General features: G+C 47.7%; 1 protein-coding gene across 1 annotated transcript in view; it reads left to right on the top strand.

Annotated features, from left to right (window-relative positions):
* Sdk1 (sidekick cell adhesion molecule 1) overlaps positions 1-19,624 on the top strand; it is a 983,759-nt gene that overhangs the window by 740,376 nt on the left and 223,759 nt on the right. The window contains 1 exon segment of the mRNA NM_001447264.1: positions 2,179-2,315. Coding sequence (NP_001434193.1) covers positions 2,179-2,315 — 137 coding nt within the window.

Genomic DNA, 19,624 nt, shown 5'->3' with positions numbered 1-19,624 from the left:
AACGTCCGCCTATGACTCCACATGCAAGTGCACACAGGCGCACACACACATGTACATGAACACACACATACATGAGCACACACAGTCAAGTATAGAGTGGGGCATAGTACTGTATACTTGAGATCCCATCACTTTTGGATCAGATGTTGAAAAGTCATAGCAAGTTAAAGGGCAGTGTAGCCAACATAGTAAGTTCCTGGTTAGCTAGGGCTGGCAGGACCTGGCTAATAAATGGATGATGGGTGGGTGGATGGATGGATGGATGAGTAGATGGATGGATGGAAGGATGGATGGATGGATGAGTAAATGGATGGATGGAAGGATGGATGGATGGATGATGATGGATGGATGATGATAGATGGATGGATGGAAGGATGAATGGATGGATGGAAGGATGAATGGATGGATGATGATGGATGGATAGAAGGATGGATGGATGGATGGAAGGAAGGATGGATGGATGGATGATGATGGATGGATGGAAGGATGGATGGATGGATGATGATGGATGGATGGAAGGATGGATGGATGGATGGATGGATGGAAGGATGAATGGATGGATGATGATGGATGGATGGATGATGATGATGGATGGATGATGATGATGGATGGATGGATAAAGATGAGGGATAGATGGATGGATGGAGCTCCCAAGCTTCCGAAATGTCAAGTATAATGTTGCCATTTGTTCTGATCCATGTGGTTCTCTAGTAACTGATATCCAAGAGAGACCCAGAAAAAATTAGTGGGTGACACAGGTCAGCACCTGGCGGCCCATCTGTGTTACCGGGTCTGTTACAGGAGTGGCCACCATGAAGAAGGAACGTGGGGCAGGCCCAGATCCCACGCCTCAGAGATGTAAGGCCAAATCTAACTTGCACAGCTTGGGTTGTCCAGGTATAGATTTTTGTTCTGTCTCCAGTAAATCCCAGCAAAACCTTTGCTTTCTTAAATTAGTGACTTCTTTTTGAAACTTATGCGCCAGAACTGCACTTGCACTTTATGGCTGTGTCCATGTGTTATTCACTATCTCTATAGGTGTCTAGTTGATTTTCTCACATTTACTCTTAAGTGCTTTCCCCAAACCTCTATTACTCTCTCAAAGACAGCTACAATATAGCCTCTTGCTGTAGATAAATAAGGCAGTCCATTTCTTAGAGATACTGGACAGATCCTCACCACCAGGCTTTCCTCTTTACAGGGCTTACTGGGTTTACACGAACAGCATAGACAAATCATTGACTACATTATGTCTCATAAATAATATAACGCCAGGACAGGGGTATGGCTCAGCTTCTGCAGAAGCATGAGCTCAATCTCAAGCACCTACATAAACAGCTGGGTGCAGTGGTGCACACCCATAATCTCAGCTCTACGGAGGCAGAAACAGAGGATCCCTACAGTTCCCTGGCCAGCCAGCCTAGCTGAACAAGTAAGACCACCTCAAAAAAAAAATAAAGTGTAGAGCAATTACAGAAGACATTTATTTTAGTTTTCTTCCCATTGCCGTGATAAAATACTTGACAAAAAGCAACTTGGGATGGAAGGATTTATCTTAGCTGACATTTCCAGGTTATGGTTCATTATCTTGGAAAACTGCTGTGGCAGAGACTTGAAGCAAGGTAGTTGACTTTCTCTACTCTTACACAGTCCAAGTTTAAAGCCCAGGGAATGGTGCCACCCATAGTGGGCTGAGTCTGCTCACATCAATTGAGACAATCAAGACATTCCCCTATAGACATGCCCATAAACTACCCTGGTCTAGACAATCCCTTGTTGAGACTTTCTTCCAGGTGATTATAGGTTATATCAAGTTAACAGTTAAAACTAATTATTATAATATCTGACTCAATCTCTAGCTTACACACACACACACACACACATGCATGCACATACACAAAACAACAAGACAAAATGGAATGTAATAAAAGCTAGTACTCACAGGGCCCCTGTGAAATTACCTGTGTTGTGATTGTGGAACTGCAGGGATCACATCAAATTACATCCGAATTACACCACCGGAGGTGGATCTGGTCTTTGTTTCTTCTTGGAGACCACAGAGAGAGAGAGCAGCTCATTCTCATTCCACAGCAGCACACACCAGCTCTCTCCAGCAAGGAGATCACCCATCAGACTGACTTGACTGTTTTCTTGTTCTTTTTCCTTCCTTGCCTTTAGTGAACTGCCCCACCCACCTCAAAACCTACTGGCCAGCTTGAGTTCAGCACGCAGCCACTCGGTGACACTATCCTGGGTTCGTCCCTTTGATGGAAACAGCCCAGTCCTTTACTACATTGTGCAAGTATCTGAAAACAGTAAGTAGCAAAACAAACTGTTGGCCCAAACATAAACCAGATATGTGTGTCTTTGTGTGTGTGCATGTGTGTGTGTGTGTGTGTGTGTGTGTGTGTGTGTGTGTGTGTGTGTCTGTGATGTGGCATGGGGTAGGCTTATGCAATCTTGGAGGGCAGAGGAGGATATTGGAGATCCTGCTCCATCACTCCTAGCCTTACCCCCCAACCTCCAGACAGGGTCTCTCACTGAACCTGGAGCTCAGCTGGTGACCAGCAAGATCCATTGATCCTCCTGTCTCTGCCTGCCATGGCACAGGGGTTACATGCATGCTAGAGAACTGAACTCAGGTCCTATGCTTACACAGCAAGTGCTCTTTCTAACAGGGCCATCTCCCTAAGCCCAGACATCAGATTTCATGTGTTTGTAATGTCCCATCCTTCCCACCAACCCACAGCTGACAGACACTTGACCATTCTTCACAGGTAGCAAAGCAAAAACAAGCTGGTGTGTTAGGGGAGAAAGAGCCATGTGGTTGAGGGAGAGGCAGCATCCTCAGTGGGCTCTTGAGAGGGCCTGGACTTGAGACCAGGCCTAAGAGGAATAGCTAAGTCCATGAGACTACCTCAGAGGTTCTAGCAGACAGTGTTATCCCTGGGGCATATTGGAAAAGGAGAAATGGTACCTCCTGGAGCTGACTTCAGAGTGGGCAATAGCAAGCCTTTGCAACTTGGGAGGGTTTTGTAACTTCCTGCCTGTCCTTTGTGGAAGCCCATGAACAGAGACAGGAACTGAACCTTTAGATCTGCACTTTGTTCAGAGAGCAAGCCCTCCGAGAGGACAGTGGGTCAGCATCCTAAGTGTCCACCTACATCTCGTTGCCAGTGATGGGTCCTATGGGGGAGGGGGCACAGGCAGTCATCATCTCAGAGCTGTCCATCCCCTCGGGAGGTCAGCAGGTTCCTGAGACTTGAAGTGTCTGTGCACCTGCTTCCGGCCTTGGTCCTCTTCCTTCTGTCGGCATGTCAGGCACACACACAGTGCCTAAATCCAGTTACCGCCTGCTCTTGTCAACCTTGTACTCCTCCAGGGCACCTGGGCTGAGAGGGGTTAACTCAGAACAAGCCAACAGTGTGTTAGTCTAGGCTAACTGCTAACACATGAATGTGGATTCCTCCCTATGCCATGGAGCCTGGTGTGTTTTTAACAATGTAGAGTATGAAGGTCTCCATCACTTTGCACTGATATAGACATGGTACTCATTAGACCATAGCTCCTGTGGCTTCCTTCCTGCTTCCAACGCAAGCAACCCTGGCTCCCCTCCAGCCAGGCTGTCTGTTCTTCCTCCCCTACTCCACTACCTTCATGCCTTTGCCTGCTTGTTCCTCCCTCACCCCCTATGTCATACATGCCGGTGAATCTCTTCCCTGGTGACACACCAGGGATTGGGTGTCAGCAGTGACAGGGGCAGAGGTACAGCTAGAAGTCCCATTTAATCTTTTAGGGACCTCAACTCAAATAAAGCTGGATTCCTGACTTCACCACAGAAAAGATTCAGGGTGCGCCAGTGAGAAGCGGAGTCTGCATTTATTAAAAGACAATTTTAATATAAATTTTAAGCAGGGGGATTAGGAGAAAGTGAGGTGCTTGGGAAGACAGATGGGTATGGACTTCTGTCCCTCCTACCCTCCGTAACACTCTTGCAAAAACCATCTTGGTGTTACTGATGGTCTTACCCTCAAAGTGTCACCAGGGGCCCTAAATGAAGTCATAAGGGCCAAGGAGTAGGGAACTGGGGGGCACCTGACAGGGCTGAAATTGACGGAGTGAAACGCTAGCTGGGAGGGATGCCGGACAATGGGGTAAAAGTTCACTGTAAACATTAAGGGTCTTGTTTAAGATTCCCAGAGAGGAATGAGGCCCCAGCCAAGGCCCACATATTCAGGCCCCAAGCCTGCTTCATGGCTAGGTTAACATTCTTCTTGGAGATGCCTTTGTGGAAAAGTGTTGTCTCTGTGTTGGCCACCTTCACAGCAGACACTGTTGCCTGAGTTGGAATTCTTGACACTCTGCTGGCAATAGCTTAATCCAGACTCCAGTGTGAGCGGGTCCTTTCCTCTGTGTCCTCCCCTTTTCCGTCTTTCTGTCCTGCCTCAGAGCACAGCCCAGAGGCCTCCCATCCCTCCCTGGTTGTTGCAACAGACATAGTTGCTCTTATTAGCATCTTGCCATCATTTTAGCCCTACCCTCGGCCTTCTTTTCCCACTCAGCATTTCCTTCTTCTGGAGCCCAGTTTCGGTGTCACTCAGGCCATAGCCTTAAAACAGTCCCCATGCCCTCCACCCCAACCACTTGAGCAGGAGCAGTTCTGGCCTTCAAACTGAGGTTTCTCTGACATGCTTGTCCAGGCCCTCTCAGGAGCCCGGTAAGGACACCTCAACTGCCCCAGCTGCCTCCCAAGGCCCTGCTTCCATTTTTCCTTTCTTACCCATTCTCTTTACAAACATCAGTGCTGATTCCCTCCAAGTAGAAATGGGCCCGGTCTCTCCCTTTGAGCCCCTCTGGGCTCCCACAGCATCCAGGATGAAGCCCCAAGTCTCCAATCCTGGGTAACCTCAGTTTGCTGCAAGCTTCCTCTTTCTCACTCTGCTGGACATGCGCCATTTACAAGGGTTCCACGTTGCCCCTCACCCCCTGCCTAAAGGGCCATGTACTGTCTCCATGTTTTATCCTCTACTCAGAATGTTTGCAGGGGTAGTGTTGTCCCTCAGCCACTGTCCCCTTCTAAGGGGCTCCACACAGCACAATGTAACTTTTGAACTAAGCTAGAGTCTTTCTTAACTTTTTTTAAAATCAGGGATGGGTTCTAGGTAAGAATTCTACCACTGACCATACCCTCAGCCTTCCACTGGTGGGTTATAGGCCAGCATGCTCCTGATGAGACACACCCCAGTCCCTCACTGGGGTATTCTAGGTAGCCGCTCTTCCTCTGAACTATGCCTCATTCACTACAGGATTCTAAGCATGTGCTCTTTCATAGAGCTGTATTTTATATCCACTTTCTAGATCCTAAATCCATGCCTCAGTCCCAAGATTATGCTTGGACATAGCTCACAGGAAGTGCTGGAGTCCAGCCTTTCTCCTTCCTTGACCTCTGGCCTTCCTTCCTTCCACAGAGAGGGCAATACTGGGACTGGGCTGCATGATAACAGTGTTTCCATTTAACCCCGAGTCAGAGAGGGAAGAGACAGCGTTATTTATTAAAATAACCTTTCGAAAGACAAGGTTTTCCTGAGGATGTCATGGCTGTGTGGCCTTTGACGATAATGTGTGTGGAGAGAGTGTGACAGGAGCAGAGCTCTTGTCATCCAAAGATGACAGATATCTACCATAAGGACAGCTTCCGGCAGGCATCCATCTCCTGGAGACAAAGAGCCGTGTTCTGCTCGATTTTGTTGTCCCTGTCCCTGGAGTTTAGTAGCTACTCTGTGAATAAGATAATATGAATCTGGCAGAGCCACCAGGACAGACTGCTGCATGACTATTCCCTGGGGAGATAGAAACAAACATCCACCCATCAAATAGGGAACCAGCAACAGAGCACAGTAACAATACTACCAAGATACAGTGAGTGTTTAGGGGTCACCCTCAGGGATTGGAGCAGGGACCAGTCAAAGGCATCTGCATCATCAAAACCCACCTGACATGACTAACAGGTGATGATTCAAGAAAGCTGGAACCCTAGAGCTCTCTGCACAACTTCCAGGCAGCTCAAGGGCTCAGAGAGTTGCCTCCCCTAAGCCATTGTTAGTGCTTAGTAACTTTGAGGAAGTAGAAGCCATGTGCATCTGGTAAGTTTCAGGAACTTCCTGAGACTTCCATGACATTCTGAGCAGTCTTCCATCATGGAACTGTTTTACCTTCCCTTCTTGACACCAAAACAGGCACTGATTCAAGATACCACACAAGCCATTTCCCAACTGACAACAAGACTTATTTTTCCAGTCAGGCATACTGCCTAAATCAGAAGCAAGCTTTTCATGTAACCATCCATCCGTCCACGTTGACTTACATCTGCTCTTCACCCGGCAGTCTTGAGGTGTGCTGGAACACAGACATAAGGTGACCAGCCTCAACTTCAGACAAGGACGTGGTCAGACACGTCAGTGCTCACGACTTAGTCAGTAAAGAACCTGATGTTCAACCCCAAAGACCTGAGTTTGACCCTCCAGAACTTACAATAGCAATCTGAGAGTGATGGCATAGTTTGGTAATCCTGGGGCTGGAGGAATGAGCGTGGTGGATCCCTGGTGCTCACTGATCAGCTGGTGGAGCCAAAGCAGTGAGTCCAGGACCCCGTGAGATACCTTGTCTGGAAAACCAGTGTGAACAACTGCACACATATATATACATACGTGTGTATATATATACATATATATGGGTCTGTCACTACTTTCTGTTTCAGCCACCCTGCCAAACCCTACCTGTCATTACGCTTGACCAATGGTCACCAAGAGCACACACTAGACAATTTGGCAGGTGCTTTTCAGATACTTCGGTTTGCTAAGAACGTCCCAAAGGCTGGCACTGACCGGTCCCTCACTGATCAGTTGACCGTCTCATTGGGACCCAGCTTCAGGCTACCCCTCTTCCTCCTGCCGAGCATTGAGAGGGCAGGACAGTTGCTGCAGTGTGTCCCTGACTTCAAACCCGTAAGATAAATCTGTGGCCTCGATGGAAGCAGCATGTGTCGTTACCAGTCGGTTGGTCGTATGCCTTCTTATCGCAGGCTCGCCTTAGTCGTCCGGACCTGTGATGAGCTTTTTATTTTTATTGGGAATGAGGGCCGTTAAGAAGCAGCTGAACACGCGGGCTAATTACAGCCAGAGAGAAGCGCTTAGCAACAGGCACACTGAAATGGAGATTGTATTTGGCCCACACTCAACGCTGAGAAGTGGACAGTGCTAAAAAAGCCCAGCTACCCACCCAACATGCCAGCTACTTGGGAGAGTGGCTGCTGCCAACTCCAGCAGCCTAGTAGGCTGACAGGGCTGCTGTTCTCCTGAATGCCCTGGATCCTACGGGAACCAGGCAGGTGAAGCTCAGTGGCTGAGGCAGGGGCCTCCTTACTGCTTGATTTCACCACACCTCCTACCACCCAAGAAAGGCTTTCTCTGAGGTTTATAGACCACCATGGGAGAGAGTGGTTCCATGCACTTAACTAGAGTCAAAAGTGCGTGGAGAATGTCTGGCTCTGTAGTCGTATCAGGTTCCTCTTGCCATGAAGTTTGATGGTTCTCTTGTCACAGGTGCCTCTCAGTGAGCTAGAGGCATAGACAGGGCTGGCACTGTTATAAGGCTGATTCAGGGTACCCACTGGGTGAGCTGAGGTAGGCAGTTCTGGGGATACAAGCAGAGAGGGCTTCTCTATGATGCTGAACACCCCAGACCTTCGGATAGGACAGCATGAGAATTTGGTTGTGAAATGAAAAGCTTCTCTCTCTCTCTCTCTCTCTCTCTCTCTCTCTCTCTCTCTCTCTCTCTCTCATATGTACTGACTGTGGCCAAGAACAGTATGTCTATGGGGTCAGGGTTGTTAAGGAGAGCCGTTGGGAAAAGAACTTGAAAAGCTCTGATGTGGACCAGAGATGCAAAGGAATTCGGCTCCCACCAGCCACCTCTTCAGGCTTGATTTCGCAGAGGCTGCTCCTTGGGCCGTTCTACAACTCTATAAATTCTAGAAAAGTTGCTGCAATTCAGGTCTGGTCTGTAAATGCAAATGCATATGGATGCAAATAGATTTTATGCTGTAGAAGGTAAGGTTCTGTAGATATTGATCAGTTTCACATCTGTTCGCCAATTCATTTTAGCATTATTGATGTGTGTACGTGTGGTTTGTTTCTCTCTTGACACAGTTGGAACATCTTATTGGAATCAATGAACTAATTAAAACTGTGATACAGAGCTACGGAGACCAATCAGGTTCAGGGAGAGACCCTGACTCAAAAGTAATGTGGGGTGCAACCAAAAAAGGCCCAGATATTGACCTCTCTGGCCTGCCCCTGTACATATGTGCATATCGCACACATGCACACAGGACGCACGTGCTCAAGGATCATTCTGTGTTTGTAAAAGAGCTGTGATGCTCCTTTTTTATGAATTTGTCACTGAACTTAAGTGAACATTTGGCAATTTTAAAAATGCACATTCTCAATGTAACACCACAAGTTTCCATAGAAACCCTGATATTTAGGAGATGTAATTCTAGTTCCTAAACTGAGACCCTCCCTGTTTTCCGTGGGCTGGGCCAAGACATCTCCTGATGAACAAGAGTTGTAATAGCCTTTTGCCAGTTAGAAAGAAAAACCAAGTCATCTTCTCATGATACTTTTTTAGCTTAGTAACTACTACCTCCCATCTCCTGGTAAGGTATCCATGCCATATTTATATTAAAAAACCATAAATACCTTATGATACGTAGTTCTTAGGTTTTGCTTTCAGTAGGTGTGAGTGTTCATAACTGTGATTTTTGTATTTCTAAAGTTTGAAACTTAGTTATAATATAAACTTTGTACTTTAATTCTGAATTTATAGGTGCTGATAACCAGGTGTGGGAGTACACACTGGTAACTCCCACACCAAGAGGGGTAAGGTGTGAGATTGTGAGGTCTGAGGACACATAGTGATACCCTGTCCCAAAAGAGAAAGAAAAAAAAAAAACAGACCAGAAAATGTCACTACTGTTTTATCCCATGCCTGGGGTCAGTCTTGCCTACATCCTCCATCACGTGGCTGCAATCTTTCCGTCCCTCTCCTCGGCCTCTAGGTCTCCCTCAGTCCAGGCCCCTTCTGCCTAAAGGAGAGTGCTCTGCTAGTCATCTCAAATTCCCGACCCTCCTTCCCTGTTCTCCACTGGGGTCACACCCTGCCACTCCCACATCATGCCCCTGCCATACCTTGCCACACCCCTGTCTCACCCCCGCCTCGCCCCTGCCATACCTTGCCATCCTCGGCTCCTTCTTGATTGTTCCTTCCATTCTGGAGGCATCCTGAACCATCTGGCCTGTGTCCCCACCTCTGCCTCTTTCTTCACTCATATGTATGTGTTGGGGCAAGCGTATGCCTGCAGATGTCCATGCCCATGTGTGTGGAGATCAGAGGACAACTCAGATGTCATTCCTCAGGTGCCACCCCACTTTGTTTTTTGAACACAGGGTTCTCGCTGTCGCGGAAGTCACCCAGCAGGCTACGATGGCTTGCCAGGGCACCCACTGGTCCATCTGTCTTCATTTCCCCAGCACTGGGATGACACATACAGGCCACCACACCTGGCTCGTTATGGGGGCCTGGGAATTGAACTCAGGTCCTCCTGCTTGCTTAACGAGCCCATTACAAGCTGAGCCATCCACCCCTCCCCTGCTTCACCTCTTAGGTTGCTATGTCTTTACTTGCACTGGCAGACTCACTTTTTCTCTCCTGTCCCTTGTGTGTTGGTGTCCCTGAAGCCTCAAGAACACAGCTTTCTCATCCAGCCACTTGCCCAATGACCCTGTGTGTCTCTGCTATTCTTCCCCACCGTGACTCTCCAATGTGTCTCTAACTGAAACCTCCCCAAGCCCCAATCTGAGTCCATGTGTCTCCCAGGAGGCTACGCATAGACGGCCTCCATGCTCAAACAAGTCTTCCTGTCTACTGTATACTTGTCACCTTTGCCCCAGAGCACTGCCTCTTCTTAGCTAGACATGTGACACTATTCAGGGTTCCTGCCACATTCCCCTCCCCCACAATCTATTTCCCTTCTCCCACTCCACAACTGTTGATGGAGAATGGCTGCCGCTCTGTCCCATTGCCCTGTGTACCTCCCTCAAGGCCATTCCTCATTGAGTTACTAGGAGCAGCTTCAGAACTATGTGTAAGGGGAGTTTGGCTTGACTAAGATCAAGGGTCCATTTCCGCCTATAAGAGATGCTATTATTGGCGCTAAACTATGCTCTGTGCCCAGCCAAGGGAATTCCTCCTCTGGAAACCCCTTTAAAGGGGCGGTAAAGGCTCCCAGAGCGCTGCACAGCGAGGCTGGGAGCCTGCTTCATAACATAGGCTACATTATTACAATGTAACCCCAAGGTTACATTATTTCCAGCTGCTGGCCTGTCTTCTAAGTCAGTCCTCTGTAGAACTCATCGCTTGAGGAATAGATTCTAGGCTGATTAGCATGGGAGACAGCACCATTCATCATCCGGCCACTGCCTGCCTCTTCATATTTGTCTCCAGCCACTTACTGGGTTTTTTTTTTGTTGGGGCTTTTTTTTTTTTTTTTTTTTTTTTTTTTTGTGCTTCAGGGGCAAGCATTGTTTGTGCTTCCCTGAGAGCATGTTTGAGAATTACATCTCCCCCAACATCATTCATGACATTCTGTGATCCACTTCTACTTATCAAGTCCTGTCAGCTGTGCCCAGAAAGTGTTACGGCACTTTCTGTCTCCCTTCACTGTCTTTCCACAAAGGCGGCCTAGGTTGTGCTATTCCCATTTTGTCCTCTAGGCGGCGCAGCCACGGGCCGTCTCTGGCATAGTAAAAACAGTCCGCAGCTCCTCAGCGTGCTGTCCGTGGTGCTGAACCACCCTATGGCAATGACGGTCCTTAGGGTAACCCAAAGGCAGGAAACAACTTCAGTGTAACCATGTCTTTTGGTAGCTGTGCACATGTGCATTTTTAAAAATACTTTTCCTGCTGTGATCTGTCAGTATTCTTCCTCCATTTTTCTAACCAGGATTTGGCGTTTCCCTCTTCTGTCATTTGTGACAAGTCCTTTTCTTCTTTTCCTTCTTTTTCTTTTCGGTTTGGTTTGCTTGGTTTTTTCCAATTTTCTTTTTCCACTTAAATTTTGTAGATTTTATTTATTCATACTGTAGTCAGAGTTTCACGTATCCTAGCCTGCTCTCAAATTTACTGTGTAGCCAAGGATGAATTTGGAATTTTAATCCTCCTGCCTCCACCTCCCACATGCTGAGACTGCAGACATGTGCCAGTATGCCTAGTTTATGAAGTAACAGGGATTGAATCCAGGGCTCAGTGCATGGTCCCTAACAACTGAACTACATCCAACCCAGCACTGTGGGTTATTTTTGACAAAGAAGTGTTTGAATCTTATGGAGTTTAATCTGCTGCTGTTTCTCTTTCGTTTTTTCAATTGCTTTAGTATTATCAGTATGAAATAAACATCATAGATTTGCACCTTTATTTATTTTTTTTTTGGTTCATTTTTTCGGAGCTGGGGACCGAACCCAGGGCCTTGCGCTTCCTAGGTAAGCGCTCTACCACTGAGATAAATCCCCAGCCCCTGCACCTTTATTTTAAGCAGTTAATTTTCCACATATGTAACTTTTTTAATTCAGCTGGAATACAGGCATACTATATAACTATTTCTGGTTTTCATTCTACCAGCATGGTTTGTTGAACAATCCACTTATTTATAGTGCAGACCTGACATGGTGACACATATCCTTGATTTCAGCACTATAAAAAAGGAGACAGAGGCAAGACAATCTCTTTGAGTTGGAGACCAGCCTGGTCTACATACCAAGTTCCAGGCAGCTAGAGCTATACAGCAAGATACTGCCTCGAAAGAAAAAAAAAAGTCTAGGATGTATTTGGACCTAGTCAGTCATCTTCAGGTGTCTTTGGGGGGGGGGGTGTTTGTTTGTTTTTCTTGTAACAGTTTAATGTGTTTTAAATACAATGACTCCCTTCGTGGTCCCAGATTTTACTATTTCTCATCATGAGAAAATAGAACTATTTTGTAAACTTTAAAAAAAGAAAAAGAGGAGGAGGAGGAGGAAGAGGAAGAAGAGAAAGAAGAAGGAGGAGGAGGAAGAGGAAGAAGAGAAAGAAGAAGGAGGAGGAGGAAGAGGAAGAAGAGAAAGAGGAAGGAGGAGGAGGAGGAAGAGGAGGACGAGGACGAGGAGGAGGAAAGGAAGGAAGGAAGGAAGGAAAGAAAGAAAGAAAGAAAGAAAGAGAGAGAAAGGAAAGAGAGAAAGGAAAGAAAGAAAGAAAGAAAGAAAGAAAGAAAGAAAGAAAGAAAGAAAGAAAGAAAGAAAAAACAATTCTACCAAGGAACACTTTCCCTTGACCGGCCCTCATAATGTAATCAACAGAGGCCTCAGACTTGCCGTGATCTTCCAGTCTCTATTTCCCAAGTGTTCGGATTACAGATGAGTGTTGCCTGGTTCTCATTGAGTTTTTAAGGAAGGAGTTAATGCTGTGCTGAGTTCTATGAGGACTGACTTGGTTGTTCCAACTGCCCATCCAGAGGGTCCTGCACATACACGTTCACTGTCTGGATCGCTTTCCTGAAGGGTTCTTCAGGTCAGTCAGCGGGCGCATTCTGCTCTTTCTGGGAAGATTGTTGTCCCTAGGGCAGAGCTTCTCGACCTGTGGGTTGACTTGTCTTTTCACAGGGGTTGCACATTAGATATCCTGCATATCAGATGTTTACATTGCAGTCCATAACAGTAGCACACTTACACTTAGGAAGCAACAAAAATAATTTTATGGTTAGGGGTCACCACAACCTGAAGGACTGTATTAAAGTGTGGAGCATTGGAAAGGTTGAGCCAAGGTCAGCTCCCTGCTGCGTCACAGTCTTGGACTTCCCCTCAGTCACCTTCCGACTTGCGACTTGCCCTCGTTGGGACACGGGAGGGCTATTGTCATCCTGGCACTCACTTTTCCTTCCCTACTTCCGATTCTCTTGTTATTCTAATGATTTTTCTGTTGATCCTCTTAGTTTTCAAAGTAAACAAGCGTATTTCTCCAATAATAGAATCCATTGTCTCCTCTTTGTTTTTCCTATCTTGCTGGGCTATCAGACTACTTTTAAATGGTAATGAGCTGGTAGAGTCTCCTGTTGTTTTGTCCCCCTCATCCCCGTAGAATATCTTCTAGGATTTCGGTGCTTTGTGTAATACCAATTTCTTTTTGTTATATATGGAGTCATAATTTGCATAGAGCAAAACACAGAGATCTAAGTGAGCTCTAACAAATTCATCTATCTGTACCTGAAGTCTACGCTTTGAACCATTTCAACCTCCTAGAATATCCATGTCCCCCTGTCCCTTTCCCCTTCAAATTCTCAACCTCACAGAATAGAATGCGGGTTGGAAACGTTGGTATTTCACAGTAAAACTTCTCTCTCTGTCTCTGTCTCTGTCTCTGTCTCTGTCTCTCTCTCTCTCTCTCCCTCCCTCCCTCCATCCATCCGTCCGTCCCTCTTTCCCTCTGTCTATCTCTTTAGATTTTAAAATTTATATGGAAGTTTTTCTTATTTCTAAGCACCTGTCAGGGTTATATAAGGGCAGCCATGTGAGAAACCAGAACCATCTATCTCTTCAACCTTAATCCCCCCACCCCAGCCCAGCCCCCAGCCTTCCAGTGTGGAGCCTCAAAGAGCATCTTCAGGTGGACTCCAAGTGATGTATCCTCTTCCAGCCTTTGCTAGTATCACCCGGGCAGAGCCTAAGCTCATCGGAAGGACACTCAGGAAACTAAATCACAAACCCAGGGTCACAGGACTTGGCCTAAGATAGCGTATGAATGAACAGTTAGCCAGGGGAATGTTTTTGAGAGTCTGGACCCTCAAAGGAGGGACTGTCACTCCACAGGAGAGTCCAGAAAAGCCCTCTTGGAAGTGAGCCACAAGTGGAGATTTGCAGAACCTGGGTATGTGTACCACCCTCATAGGAGCTCCAGAGTACAGAAACCTGGATGCAGAAGTATTGCGGAGTCCCTGACATGCCCAGCATGTGTATTTGCAAGAGCAGAAGTTTTCCCAGCCCAAGAGAAGCCAGTGGCAAGGATTAAATAGACTCTTTTTCTGAAAGGCATTTTCCACGTAGTAATATATATTTTAAGTCCAGGGTAATACATGCTGATTGCAGCTAGAAAGATGTTACTAGACATACAAAGAGAGACTTGCTTATCTGCCTCCACCACAACCAACTGTTGCTGGCAGTCTAGTGAAACCCTCTCACACTGAAAAGAGAGACCTATGAGGAATACCAAGGGACCACAGGCTGTCAGGCACATCATCCCACACAGAGCTGTTGAACAAGCTTTTAGGCAGCAGAACTTGGCAGGAGCAGAGAACAGAGTATGAGGCTCCAGGCTGGAATTGCAGAAGGTGGCATGGACGGTTGCCCACCCCTCAGTTGCTGATAGACATCCCCAGATGGGGGAACCAGGAACAGCCTGATCCTTGGGAAACAGCGGACTTCTGAGGAGTGTGGATCTGGGCAAAGTACCAATGGCCATGATGGGCAGCAATAGGTGAGAGGCTGCCCTGGGAATGATAGAAACTGTAGAATATTCTCAAGGATGCAGTGGTCTGTTGTTTTGCACCATGCCTATCTATTAGTTTTGTGTTATCTGGCTGTCAGTCTGTCAGTCTGTCTTTATCTCTCTTTTATACCTCACACTCGCCATGTAGCTGAGCATGCCCTTGAACTTCTGATCCTCCTGCCTCTACCTTCAGAATGTTGGGTTGGCAGGCCTACCCCACTGGTCCAAAGTTTATGCAGTGGAAGAGTTGGGAGCTCAGACTCCATGTTTTTCCAAGCAATCACTCTACCAACTGTACATCCCCAGCCCGCCTGTGCTTCCTTTGTGTGTGCATATATGGGTATCTGTGCACATGTGTGTAAGGGGAGGGTACACTCACCCATGCATGTGGGTATAGAGGATAGAGGTTGACGGTGGGTGTCTCCCTCTGTCCTTCTCCATCTTGAGTTTTGAAACAGGGTCTCTCATTGAAATTGGAGGCCACCATTTCAGCTAGACTGGACAGGCAGCGAGCCCTGGATCCCACCTGTCTCTACACCCCCCACCAGCCCCCAGGGATGAGGTTACAGACATAGGTCACTGTGCCCAGTGTTTATAAGGTTGCCGAGACTCTGAGCGCAGGTCCTCATACTTGCACAGCGAGCACCTCACTCACGGAGCCATTTCCCAGCACCCCTCAGCTTTCTGAAGTGGGGCTCGGTGTCACTCTCGGAGGCTGCATACTTCTCTGAGCCCCCTTGCCAGCATCACCGAAGGCCAGGACTCTCCTAATGCAGAGAGAACCTGGAAGTGTGGTTTTCCCCAATGCCACAGGTGTCCTTCCATGTGCAGGCCCAGCTGCCTCCCGTGCCGCACCGCGTGAGCTCATTTGCTCCGCTCTGCAAGCCGCTGCTGACTGTCATCACACAATATGTTAAACATCTTCCTCCACGCTTGCTGTTATGTCCTTAAAAGCTGATGGGTTTTGTGCTGTTTTGCTTGCCTCAATGGCAGAGGCTTTGTTCTCCACGCTTCAGAGCGCTCTGGTGCTGTCTTTGAAACTTATCGCACGGGGTCCTGCTGATAGCCTCTGGAGCTGTTAGGGAGTGCTTCCAGCGCGGCTCATTTTCCTGTGGGGTTTTGCATACTGAACCTTAAACTAATAGAGTTTGCTCCCCCTTTTAAAAATGCAGCCCAAGAGAAGGCACCTACCTGTCACAGGTATTGATGGCCATTGTGGGGGCCCAGAAATGGACTAGGATGTGGGTACCAGGGCTCATCTCCAGGCAATTCTCTGCCCTTATGGAGAAGATACGTGAGCCACATATCCTCCATTGGCCTGCACTTGCCTTATGGGAGGCTCTGAACATCATGACCTGCAGATCATAATTACTTTTTTGTATGCATGTTACACATGGAGGCCAGAGGTCAACCTAAGGTATCTCACCCTGTGTATCCCGCCCCCCCCCTCCCTCCCTCCCCTCTCCCTCCCTCCATCTCCTATAAAACACTATCAAGCCTATACTTCCTGATCAGATTGCAAGTGTTCACTGCCTCACCTGGCTTATTACACAAGTGACAAGGACCCAATCTGGTCCTCACGGCTATGCATTTTCTGTACTTTTAATGATGGAGAAAATAAAGAATGGGGGATGGAGAAATGGTTCTCTAGGGTAGATCCAGGTTTTACATGACTTGTAAAATTTTGGAGCTCATGTCAACGCCCACGCATGCACACAGGCACACATGCACATGAACATGCACATGCACACATATATACGAATGCACACGTTGCACAAACATGCACATGCATTCACAAGTATATGCATGCGCACGCACATGCGCGTGCGCGCGCGCGCACACACACACACACACACACACACACACACACACACACACAGAGCATTCAAAGGGTCTCTGCTAGGACTTTGTCCTGGTCTCATTCTTGTTGCTCTGACAGAACCCTCTGACCGAAAGCACCTGAGTGGAGGACAGCGTTAACTTGGCTTAGAGTTCATCATTTCAAGGAAAGCAAGGCAGGATCTTACTGTATCACATTCACACTGGAGAGTGCTTGCTACATCCACTCAGCTGGCTTCCTTTACTCAGATACAGTCCAGGATCCAGCCCATAAAAGAATGCCACCCACATTCAGAGTGGGTCTTTCCACATCAGCTAGCCTAATCTAGAGACTCCCCCAATGACACACCCGGAAGCTTGTTTCCCAGCTGCCTCTATATCAGGTTGACAATCAATACTAACCTCTAGCCAAGAGGGACATTTGATGGCCACTGTTGGTGGTAGGTACAGGCATAGGTACATCCTATGCTCCTGCTCTACCCCAGAGGCAACAGGTCCTCAAATGCTGTGCACAGCATGCTCCACACCTGAAATGCATCCCATTCTCCAGGGCTACAGCATGGAGAACAAGCATGCTTACTTTAGCTGGCACTCTCAGGCGCCTTCTGCTCCAGCTGGTATGCAAATGCACGTGGACTCAAGCCCTTGCATGCGTGCACACAAACATACTCATGTCTGCCCCTCTTCTTTTTCGGTATATGTGTGCATAGGTGCCTGTGTGAAGAGATTCCTGTGTACTCGTGTGTACATGATGTATGTAGAGGCCGGAGGACAACCTTGGGTGTCCTTCCTCAGGCACTGTCCACTATTCTGTTTTACACAGTCTCTCTTTGGCCTGGAGTTCACAAAGTAGGCTAGGCTAGCTGGCTAGAAAGTCTCAGGACTCCTCCTGTCTCCACCATATTGCCTTGTTGTGTGAGTTCAGGGAATTGAATTCAGGTATTCCTACTTGCAAGGGAAACTCTTTAAGCACCAAGCATCTCCTCTCCTTACCCCTTGATAGAACGTCTCTTACAAAATACCCAGACTCTCTAAGTGCAGACCCTACTCAGAACTTTGTTAACCGGCCTTTCCTTCCTTCACTTGAACCAACAGTTTGCCAATGTACTGGCTGGTTTTATGTGTCAACTTGACACAAGGTACAGTTATCTCAGAGAAAGGAGCTTCATTGGAGGAAATGCTTCCATGACACCCAGCTGTAAGGCATTTTCTCAACTAGTGATCAAGGGGAAGGACCCAGCCCGGTGTGGTGGTGCCGTCCCTAGGCTGATGGTCCTGGGTTCTATAAGAAAGCAAGCTGAGCAACCCAAGGGAAGCGAGCCAGTGAGTAACATCCCTCTGTGGCTTCTGCACCAGCTCCTGCTTCCTGCCCTGCTTGAGTTCCAGTCCTGACTTCCTGTGCTGATGAACAGCAATGTGGAAGTGTAAGCTGAATAAACCCTTTCCTCCCCAACTTGCTTCTTGTTTGTGCAGTAATAGAAACTCTGATTAAGACAGCCAACAGATCCATCTTTTTTAATTTTTTCTGTTAATAAGCTTGCTATTTCAGTTTAGCAGAGCTATCCTATGAATCCCACCTGAGCTTCTCCATCTCTAACACTCCTGTTGGTGCTGTGGTTTCTCAGAGCTGAGGAGAACATACTGACTCATGCCCGGATACCCTGTTTTCTTGCTGTTTGCTCTGTCTTAGAGCCCCTCACAGAATCCCTCAGGATGTTCGGTCATCATACCTCTTTGGGCTTATGTGGCAGGACAGTTTCTCAGATGTCCCTCGTTTGTGATGACCTTGACAGCTTTGAGGAGCTCTGACAGTTTTAAGAATGCTGCTCAGTTAGAGTTTGCCTAATGCTTCTCTTGTGGTTAGCCTGTGTGGGAGAATGCCCTTCTCCTCAGATCACGTCAAGGGCTCTCCCTGTCAGTTTGACTTAGTGTCATCATTGATATACCGTGTGTGTGTGTGTGTGTGTGTGTGTGTGTGTGTGTGTGTGTGTGTGTTTGTGTGTATGTGTGTCTGTGTGTATTTGTATATACATGTGCATATGTTCACATGTGTGAAACCCTGTTCATGTGTATAGACACCAAAGGACAACCTTAGGTATTGTTCTCAATCCCTACACACCTTGTTCTTTTGAGACAAGGTCTTTCCTGGAACTTAAAGCCCACCCACTAGGCATGGTCGGCTGGCTGGCTAGTGAACCCAAGGAACTTCCTGTCTTATCTCCCTAGCACTGGGGTTACAGGTGCATGCCACCGTGGCTGACCCTCAAAAAACAAAAACAAAACAAACGAACAAAAATGTGGGTTCCAGAGGTTGCTCAGTCCCTCACGTTTGCCACACAAGCACCTCACTGACTGGGTTCTCTCCCCTTGATAAGTCTTTTAAGCTCTGGCAATCTGAGCTTAGCTGTGCCTGGGTTCAGCTCTCAGCTGCACCTGTCGGGAGTGTGCAGCCTGATCCCAAGGAAACGCACCATCTGTGCTCACATGCAGCATCTGCAAAGACAGCCTGGGTGTGGTGGGAGGGCTCTCCTCTCCGTGATACAGCTGGGATCTTTGTGGGCACAGGAGAATGGCTCAGCATCCTTGGCCATCTCAGCAACGTCTCTAGTTTCCATGGCTGGACAACAAAGAGATGTGGCTGGGTTCTCCATGGTGTGCTAGCACTCTGTGACAGTAGCAGCTGGGGAGACACTAGCTTGGCTTCAGCCGCCCCCGTGTTCCACTCCTTCACCTGGTGAGGAACATGCAGAGCTTGAGTGTCATGAGCTTCAGAGTACAGACACGTGCGTCCAGGCAGAGACGTCCCAGCTAGAAAATAATCAATTTACTCTTCAATTATGCCACTGAGCTCAATATTATGGGGGCACCGGATTTCTGCTTATGTATGGGGTGTGCACATGTCTGTCTGGGTGCGTGAAGATGTGCAGGTGTGCATGTGCAGGTGTGCATGTGCAGGTGTGCATGTGCAGGTGTGCAGGTGTTCATCCACAGGTGTTTGTGTGCAGGTGTGCATGTGCAGGTGTGCATGTGCAGGTGTGCATGTGCAGGTGTGCATGTGCAGGTGTGCAGGTGTTCATCCGCAGGTGTTTGTGTGCAGGTGTGCATGTGCATCTGGAGGCCAAGGTCAATGTCAAGTGTCTTCTTCCACCTCTCTCCAT

The sequence above is a fragment of the Rattus norvegicus genome, chromosome 12, assembly GCF_021556685.1.
Source record: "Rattus norvegicus strain SHRSP/BbbUtx chromosome 12, alternate assembly SHRSP_T2T, whole genome shotgun sequence".
Classification (NCBI taxonomy): Eukaryota; Metazoa; Chordata; class Mammalia; order Rodentia; family Muridae; genus Rattus; species Rattus norvegicus.
Note: the sequence above shows the minus strand (reverse complement) of the source record. Positions and strands in the feature narration are given on the sequence as shown.